The sequence below is a fragment of the Sycon ciliatum genome, chromosome 4, assembly GCF_964019385.1.
Source record: "Sycon ciliatum chromosome 4, ocSycCili1.1, whole genome shotgun sequence".
In the NCBI taxonomy this organism is placed as follows: Eukaryota; Metazoa; Porifera; class Calcarea; order Leucosolenida; family Sycettidae; genus Sycon; species Sycon ciliatum.
Genome location: NC_088646.1, coordinates 40,116,036 through 40,125,944, shown reverse-complemented (window position 1 = coordinate 40,125,944; position 9,909 = coordinate 40,116,036). Strand labels below are relative to the sequence as shown.

Sequence of the window (9,909 nt, the reverse complement as noted above, 5' to 3'; positions counted from 1 at the left end):
GATACCCCTACGTAGCTAGCTACGCGTATACGTTGAGCCTGGTCCATGGCAACGACCCATGGGAAATCATGTAAAACTTTTTTTGTATGCTACTTTTCGCTTTCATTAATTTTTTCAATCTCGATTCATTTGAACATTTTGTTTCGAGTTATTAGGTTGGGAGCTTATTTTGTAAAATCAAGATCAAGATCATTAGAGTCCATAAACACCAGAGAGTCGTAAAAACTAAAATACCACGTACTGGTAAGCTTTGGGTTCGTCCAGAGAAGGTTGGCGACATGGCCGCCCAGGAAACGAAACGTTTCAGCCAAATGCTGGGCATGTCAGCCAGAATGTACTATTTACTTGATGGGAAAGGGCAAGAACCGAAAAGGTTAGCCTATCGTGCTGGTTTGATTCTTCAAGGCAAGAACAAGCCTTACTACCATTCCAAGGAAGACATGGGAGATCACGTTGTCATCATCAACACGACGAAGATTAGCTTCAAGCTTCGCGAGGACAGGAGAATAAGCTGGCATACACAGTATGGTGGTGGGTACATGAATGTGAATGAAGAGAGAATGAACATCATCTATCCAACTCTTGTTGTGAAGCGAGAGCTGCTGAAGGAGCTGCCCAAGGACGAGATGCGCATGAAGCGCATGGCAAGAGTACACCTGTACCCGAATGAGGAGCATCCGTTCTGGGATCAGATCAACTATGTGCTTCCAGCTGGCAACACCGCATTCAAAAAGCTGGACGAATACTCAAAGGAAGAACTGCAGAACTACCCTGTGTTGGTGCACCCAAAGTACTCGATCATTCCGGAGAAGCATTCTTCACTGGTCCCAGAGTTCACGCAGCAGTATGAGAAGTGGGAAGCAGAAAGGAATGAGCTGATACATAAGTACTACCCGCATAAGATCGTGCGCGGAGAGCAGTAATGTGACAGTGCTGCTTGATACTAAGCGAATTGTTTAATAACGCTCACAAACATTACAAATTTACTGATTATTATCGTGTGCAGATTGAGGTCTGCTCCTCTGCCTCCTGCCGTGTGCGGATGCACATGTGTGTTTGTGCACGTGTGTGTGTGTGTGTGTGTGTGTGTGTGCATGCACGTGTGTGTGTGTGTGCATGCGCGCGCGTGTGTGTGTGTGTGTGTGTGTGCTTCTGGTTACATTGCATCTTGTGTGATCAACGGTGCGTGCATTGGTGAGGCATATTAGGTCCACTCAGATCCACTCAGGTCCACTCATGGCCACTCAGGTCCACTCAGGTCCAGTGTGATTATCAACCCTCATCACAATGTACGCTGTAGTATTAAAAAAGTGGTAGCTTCACTATGGACAGGATTTCAGTTCACCCGGAGTTGGGATCGCCCGTTGGATGACTTAGCCTGTCTAAGTTCAGTCTGAGTTCTGTTCTGAATCTTTCTCTCTCTGTTCCCTCTCTCGGCCAGGGAGACCCACATACCCAACTTCTGGCACTGAATGTGTGTGTGGTGTGTGTGGTGGTGGTGGTGGTGGTGGTGGTGTGTGTGTGTGTGGTGTGGGAGCGACGTGGCCATTTTGTGGCAGTTGTACATAGTAGTAGTAGTGTGGTGTGTGTGTGTGTGTGGTGTGTATGCTATATACATTGATTGGCTGATGAGGTGTGAAGGGCGAGCACAACTGTAACGTAACTGTCACTTCTTGTCTTTGTCTACCTGTACGTTTATTACTGTACATGAGTGTGTGTGTGTGTATCTGGGTAGTTTGTTCAGGTTCTGTGCGTTGGTCTGATGCAAGCACCAGCAGCAGCAGCAGCCTGCCCATACTCGTCTGATGGCCTGATGTCACAGTGATGTGTGAATGTGAGTCTACGATTGTGAACTACACACACCGGGCGAGAATGTCTCTCAGGCTGACACTGACAGTTACATTACAAGTGATGTGTTCATGTATTGCAACGTGTGCAGCACAACAACATACTAGTGGCTGCATAATACATGTACTGAGTGTTTTTGAACATGAAAACGCGGGGTAACGAGAAAGCTTTTGGTCTCTGTTGTTCTGTCGTGTGTAATACCAAGAGTACATAACCCCAGGGGTTATGTACTCTTGGTAATACATGTAGTGTACATGAGTATTGGCAAGAGTAGATAATCAAGAGTGTGCAACTCCCGGATCCGCGCGGATGGGTTGGCCCACGGCGGAATTTTTCGTTGACGTAATCTTTTCGACCACCCACGCGCTGCTAGTCTTTTGGAAAGTTTTGCCTCGTGCACTTGGCCGGGCTTACATATACAATGTCGGTGCCCTGCACGTGCTCTCACACTGCTCTGCGGCAAGAAGCGCTTTTTTCTGAAAAAAGGTGACGTCAACAAAAAATTCCGCCGTTGGCGGGGGTATCTGGAGATTATGCAGGACAGATCCGGAGTTGCACACTCTTGTTTATCTACTCTTGTTATTGGGTATTACATGTACAGTGCCGCTCAATGAAATCCAGTTGCGTCACTCAAGTTTGCGCTTTGCACCTTTTGGCAGCCCAGTGTTCGCAGGTCTAGGGCTGCGCAACGCCCGGCGTGCACTTGAGAAACTCAACTGACTTGAGAAACTCAACTGACTTGAGAAACTCAACTGACTTGAGAAACTCAACTGACTTGAGAAACTCAACTGACTTGAGAAACTCAACTGGATTTCATTGAGCGGCACTGTACATACTGTATAGCAGGAAATTTCGGACGGAATTTATTTTCGTACGATTTCGTACACTGCCTCTTTTGTACTAAAATTAATTCCGTACTAAAATTTGTTCCTGTGAAGTTATAATTATTATCAAGAGTAGATAAACAAGAGTGTGCAACTCGGGATGGGATGGCCCACGGCGGAATTTTATGTTGACGTAACCTTTTCGACGACGCACGCGCTGCGAGCCTTTTGGAAAGTTTCCCCTCGTGCACTTGGCCGGGCTTACATATACAATGTCGGTGCCCTGCACGTGCTCTCACACTGCTCTGCGGCAAGAAGCGCGTTTCTCTGAAAAAAGGTGACGTCAACAAAAAATTCCGCCGTGGGCGGGGGTATCTGCAGATTGTGCGGGAGAGATCCGGAGTTGCACACTCTTGTTTATCTACTCTTATTATTATTTTGTACACTAGTACATTATACATGCGTAACGCATGAGAACACGTGCATTTAGCATGCGCAGCACTGTACGAAAATAAAATTCGTACGAAAGGTCGAAATTTGGCTTTGTCCGAAAATTTCCTGCTATACAGTAATTGACTATGTAATCACATCTTGGGAAAATTATAGTCGGTTGCTGTCTGATGATCGGTAAAATCATGAAACTCAGAGTTACAGCAGAAACGCTTTGATTCCTTCTTTCAAGTGTGTGTAGTTAAATACAATTATGTAACGTTACATGTATATCCTACGGTCGGGCAGAGCAATATACTGTAGAACGGGTAATTTTAGCGACGTAAAAACCCTAGCGAATTTAGCGATCGACTCATTTTCGCTAAAGTTTCAAGTCGCTAATCCGTTGAGACATTAGTAGTGCACTGGTGATTCGTGAGTAAAATCGCTGCAAATCACTAAAATAAAACGTCGCTAATCGGTTGACAATGGGAAAACGCTAAAATTAATAGTCGCTAAAATTACCCGTTCTACAGTAAACAGATGTACCGGCATGGATTGGAGTCCCTCCCTGGAAAGTTGAAAAGTTTGAAGCCAAGCGTGTATTCTAGGTACACTCTTCATTGTTGTTTAGTGGACAACATTGCAGTACAGTCAACTTCGTTTATAACGACACCCGGCGGGGCATCAAAAAAGTGTCCTTATTTGCGAAGTGTCGTTATACCCGAAGTCTCATTATATGTATTACAGTTGGATGGAGCTTTGCTCTGGGCAAGGACATTCTGTCGTTATTCGCGAATTGTCGTTATATCCGCAGTCGTTATTAGCGAAGTTGACTGTACATGTGCATTCGGCAGACGTTTGGTGGGTCAGGTGCCAGCCCTGTGTGCATGTATTGTACACTTGTGAAGTTGTGTGCATGTATTGTTGTCATGGTTTAGGGGTGTTGGAAGGTAATTCAGGGTGATGCGGTCAGCCATCTGAGGTACAATTTTTCTTGCTGAGAGGGGTGGCTCCGTCGATAAATTTCAGCCAAAATCAGTACTTTTGCTTGATTCACAGAGTACCTGGGGCAAAGAGTGGCACTGTCAATGCCGTAGTGCCCGTAGCTTGTCCGACGCCCCTGTGCTTGCTACTGACTGTTGTATATCAGTCTAAGAGACTCTACATGTACGTGTATGTGCATGTATGTGGCGGTGTGTAGGGCCCGATTCATACTTCATTATTTTCGCGTCTGGTGAACGCTTTCAGTGCAATGGGTAAAACTAGTCTAGTTCAAGTCAAATTCACCGCAGCAACAGGCGTTGCGGTGCATTTCCCATACGTGAAATGAAGTATGAATCGGGTTGACGTATTAAAGCATCATACCACCATCATAGCATCATGCAGTTGCCGCGCCATGCCATGGTCAGTGAATGTAGTGCACACTGTACTGTACCCTAGATGTCTTCATTAATTTTCTATTATACTGCCGCCGTCGGCATGATGTCATAGACACTGCCGCCGCCTGCATGATCACTATGATATTCGCCAAAAATAATCCGGCCCATGCATGCGCATCATAGTCGGCTACCATGTGCAGCATTGGCCGGATTGTTTTGGCGAGTATTAAGTTATGGCGTGATCTCATAGACAAGGCATGTTGTCCACACACACTATGGCTTGGGACCCCTGCTTGCAGCTTGGGACCGGCAATTATAAGCCGCTCAGGGTCACAGTGTACCTACTTACAAGTGCCTGGGACACGTCCACATGCCATGGGGGATGTCTGGTCCCCCCCCCCCCCCCTTTGGGAGACCTTCCCACTTCTAGTATCAGCCAGGTTGAATCTCTGAGTCTCCCACTGTACAGTACAATGCATAGTTTTTAAAAGACTAGTCACTTCTGTGACAAAATCTGGTCACATGTGACCAGATTTTGTTGCCAGTTCCTCCGAGATAGCGTGTATCGCTGGTGTACCGCTCGCGCTGGCTGTTTTGTTTTGCTGCATCGATTGGCTGCTTGACTTCCAGAACAAGCAGCTGGTAGGATCGGATGTCCCATGCATGATGTCAAAGCCTGGTCTTTTGAACTCTTTTCTGACTTCTGTTCAGCACTGTCTTTCTGAGCCTGAACATAACATTTGCCTTGTTGTCGTGTTGACGCGATGTGGATATCGGCGCACTGGTAGTATAGACCATGCATTGGTAGATACCATACCGTGCCATCACTGAAGAGTTATGAACTCTTGCCTCGGTGCCATTACATGGTCTGCAGCACAGGCCCTGTTATGTCGACACCACCATGTACCAGCCGGGCCGCGGGGATCCACACGTCTAGCTACAAAGTACTACAACTACAAGTGCATGCAGGGTGCGTGCCAGTTTTACTCGTCAAGATAGTGCACTGCACTGTCGATGTCCGATCGAGGCGCGCTGGGCCTAGCGCAGAGAATCGCACGCCTCCTGCTCTACCGTGCTGAAAAGCCGTCTAGCGCCTTATTTTGAGGCTTCACTTTGGTTTTTTTTCCTGCTGTCAACACGTTGCACTTGCAGGTTGATGGGCCATGACCGTTTTTCAATGAGTTCGTTGTACTTGTAGACTTGAGAGTCTCAAATCAAAACTGACTTGGAATGGCATTGTAGTAGCATGTAAACGAAGTTTTAGTTTACAGTGCGAGTGGGTTTGGCTTTACTGTCACGTCTTGGTCCTTAGTGCGACGTACACTGGCCCATGAAACAGTATGTTCTTCAACGACTCGGGAAAGCCCATTCTCCAAGCCATTTTAGACCGAATCTTGCAGCAACAACTTGAAAAGCAATGGGAAAAGGATGCTGTTGTGACTAAAGAGGCTCTTCTGCCCAACGATGTCGTGGTGTCCATTATCCAACAAGCCACAAGCATCTTGCGGAACGAAGCAAACGTTGTGAAAGTCGATGCTCCTGTGAATATTGTTGGAGATATTCATGGCCAGTTTATGGATTTATTGTACTTGTTTGAACTTTGTGGACCCTTGACACAAACTAGTGAGACTGACAGTTGCAGTCCTGAGACTAGTATTAGATGTGCAGGTTCCCCAGTATCCCCTCGCAGTCCGAAGCCAGAAAGTAGTGATGACAACCTCACACCGAGCACAACGCCCACAACTGCCAGTCGTACTTTTAGTCGTACTAAAGGCCCAGTAAGCCCCCTGGCACCATTATCTCCTGCATCTAGAAAGTCTGGAAAGCCACACATCCTGAGAAAGCGCTCAGAGGAACACCTGGACTTCACGTATGGGCGGAGAAGGAGCGTGTGGGCAACTTCAGACGAAGTGAAGAAGTGTCTGACATCCAAGGATGAGAAGGAGAGCACTAATGGAAGTCGCAGCGGTGGCGACACGACGCCATCATCAACAGAAACCTCCCCCCCAGACAGCACCAGTAGCTCTGAATCATTCAACTCGTCGCCGCTCATGATGCCGGAGAGTTGCCCAGCCATCCCGGAAGAGATGCCCGTCTACTTATTCATGGGTGATTACGTTGATCGTGGCAACTTTGGCTGCGAGTGTATGATCTACTTGCTGTCTCTGAAGGTGGTTTTCCCAGATAACATCTTCCTGCTGCGTGGTAACCATGAAACCCGCTGCATGACCAAGCGTCACTTCGACGATGGGACCAACTTTGAAGCAGAGTGTGTAGCCAAGTATGGCCAGCAGATGTTCGAGCTCTTCATGTCCTGCTTTGACTGCTTGCCGCTGACGGGGCTCGTAGAAACGGGCGAGAAGCCGTTCTTAGCAATGCATGGCGGTATTAGCAAGAAGATCAAGACCTTGGACGACGTGATGGCCATCGATCGCTTCTGCGAGCCGCCGCTAAAAGGCGCCATGTGCGACCTGCTCTGGTCGGATCCCATCAACGAGAAGATTGCTGAACGGTTCAACGATAGCGATTATCAGGAGTTCCTTGAGTTTGACTACCTGCCTAATCCTGTGCGCGGCTGCTCATCCTACTACTGCTATGGTGCCGTGCAAGAGTTTCTCAACGCCAACAACTTTGCCGGCATCTTCCGTGCGCACGAGTGCAAGGAGGAAGGGATCAGCTTTACGTTTGCCAAGACACGGAGTGAGTCGTTTGAGTTCCCGCTGGTGACGACCGTCTTCTCTGCTCCTAACTACTGCGGCACGTACCACAACCGCGGCGCCGTTGTGCGAGTGACTCGCAGCGACATCGGTATCTTACGCTTCAGTGCTGCCAGTGCTAACCCTCTGCAGCCAGCTGGCGATCGTGGGGAGAGCACCACAGGCGGAGTGTCCGTGCTCAGTTTCAATGACATCAGCATATCGGAGAGCAACAGCGAGAAGTTTGAGAAGGCCGTCAAGAAAGACCTGAGTAGTGAGCTACATCCTGGCTGGCAGAGTTTGCGTAAGGTCACGCGCATCGTCACGCTGCTCAGCAAGTACAGACGTGCTGCATCCATGTCCGGCACGGCACTACTGGACTTTGCTGCAGCCGCGGCTGCCACATCCGCCGCCTCGCGTGCCACTGAACAGCAGCGAGCTAGCACTAGCTCTGCGCAGGGTAGAGGGCTACGGCGCACGGCTACGTTCTCCGACAGCAGTATAGACAGTAGTAATGGCAGTGTTGCAGCTGCTGCTGCTGCTGCCGCCAATCGTCCTGTCACACAGCAGGCCAAGGCAGCAGTGTTTCGAGCACAGCGGCGTGCCACAGTCGGAGAAGATCATGCCGCCCACGCCAGCGCAAACGCACACCAATCTCCGCTAAGTCACCGCGAGGCAGGCCTGGCACTTTTCGGCCGTAAGTTCATGTCGGTGGTGGACCCAAGTGCTGCCACTATCGCTAATGCTGCTGCTGCCTCTGAAGAGCAAGCTCAGCTGCAATCATGCATAAGTGAGGAAGGAGACGGTGAGCAGACAGAAGAAGCAGAGGAGATGATGCTTCGCTCGCCATCCACAAAGTCTGTCATCTCCAGCCAAGTGAGCGAAGAGGATAACGAACAGCTGCGCATTCTCTTTGACGCCATCGACCAAGATGGCAATGGGTCCATTTCACCGTCTGAACTGGAGCAGTTTGGCATGGAACTTGGCTGTGAGGCTCACGTCATTGCACATGTCCGTGATCTGATGGACCAGAATCACGACGGCGTCATATCGTACGACGAGTTTGTGGAATACGCCGGTGAGCTGCTGTACAATGCAGACCAGCCACCTGCTTGATGTCAGCCGTCCATCAGCTCTCACAGTACTATACGCTTGCTGCCGTACTTCCATGCGGCCTAGCTGTATGCTACTGTCGTTGTCGTCATCGTCCTTGTGTAGACGGCTGTGCTGGACATGGCAGTGGTCGTCGTCCTTGTGTAGGCGGCTGTGCTGGACATGGCAGTGGTCGTCGTCCTTGTGTAGACGGCTGTGCTGGACATGGCAGTGGTCGTCGTCCTTGTGTAGACGGCTGTGCTGGACACGCAACGCCGACTTGTCATTTCTCAACTACTACTACCTAGCTACGTACTGTGCAGTGCTGGCTGTGTGCGACGTCAACTCTTCTTGTACACACACACACCAGTAGTGGTGGTGGTAGTGGCACCTTGTACCAGCCCTATGTACATGACATATGCTACATCAAGAGAGCTTGCCTGGCCACCAGCCTGTGTCGCGACCTTCACATCTCTCTTCACCATCATGCTACTGCAGCCAGACTTGACTCAGTTGTATTAAAAAAGTATTTGCACCCAGACAAACTGACCTATACCCAACTTCAGTGTCCATTATTAGCAGTGGTCACTCACACGAGTACTACGCTAGACCCATTTTTTTTATAGCGCTTAGTTTCTCATTGTGTTCTTCTACGTTATTTTTTACCGACATATTTCTATTCTCTGGAGATGACCTGATGTGTTCACTGTTGCTAGTCACCCTTTCTTCTTTCCTCCTTTTCCTCTCTTGTTCCACCTTTTCCTCCCTTGTTCCACCTTTTCTTTCGCTCTTTTCGTTAGGCAAAGAATGTCAGCACTGTACGATGTTGACTATGTATGTTGCACAGGTATGCAGGACATGCGGGCGAAGAGAAAAGCTATGCAGGATGTCGTAACAAATACCTGTGTTCGTGTTTCTCCCCCGTGTTTTCTACCTCGGTAGTACATGTAGTGTGTACTACACGTACTAATATATATGTTATTGTAGTACCCTGTTTAGCCCGGCCGTGCCCGGTCAGAACGACATTGGTGTGTGCCTTCAAGCCTTGTTGTCATGATGCACTACAAGGTGTTGTAATTTCTGCCCTGACCTTTGTTGTGTGTGGATCCATGCAGTGCTGTGGTAGCATGCTTGGCCATTGCATGGACAGGTGCGTGTGAACGTGTGTGTGTATGCGCGTGTGTGTGTGTACGTGCTTGCTTGGTTACTCCTTGAATGAAATCTGTGTGGTGAGTGTTCACGTGTACACCACGCTTTCTTGTTTCTGCAAGGTACGCATGCAGCTGGTCCAGGGGTTGTCCGACCCATATAGCCAGCTTGCATGCAGCTGGTCCAGGGGTTGTCCGACCCATAGCCAGCTAGCTTGACATTGAGCAGGGTGCATGTGCATGACCGAGTTTTACTTGTATCCGCTTCTGTGCCTACAGTAATGGCAGTTGTACATTGCTTCAACCGCAGCATGCAATGGACGTGGGGGTCAAGAAACCGTACACCAAATGCGTAAATTCTGGTGGTAGAAATTCAGCCTTCACTTCGGAATCGGCGGAATTGGATTCCATGGGTTCCTGTACTACCTCTGGTTATACCTAGTGTACCTGTAACCTCTATGAGTATGAATGTCATCTATCATGATCAAGC

At 48.8% G+C, this 9,909-nt stretch overlaps 2 protein-coding genes across 2 annotated transcripts; both read left to right on the top strand.

The window, feature by feature from the left end:
* Positions 1-116: 116 nt before the first annotated feature.
* On the top strand, positions 117-1,027 carry LOC135816146 (large ribosomal subunit protein uL13m-like). Its single transcript, XM_065329535.1, has one exon. The coding sequence runs from the start codon at positions 279-281 to the stop codon at positions 921-923; it is 645 nt and encodes a 214-aa protein (XP_065185607.1). The 5' UTR covers positions 117-278; the 3' UTR covers positions 924-1,027.
* Positions 1,028-5,640: 4,613 nt separating this feature from the next.
* On the top strand, positions 5,641-9,352 carry LOC135816145 (protein phosphatase 3 catalytic subunit alpha-like). Its single transcript, XM_065329534.1, has one exon. The coding sequence runs from the start codon at positions 5,824-5,826 to the stop codon at positions 8,293-8,295; it is 2,472 nt and encodes an 823-aa protein (XP_065185606.1). The 5' UTR covers positions 5,641-5,823; the 3' UTR covers positions 8,296-9,352.
* The last annotated feature ends 557 nt before the right edge of the window (positions 9,353-9,909 follow it).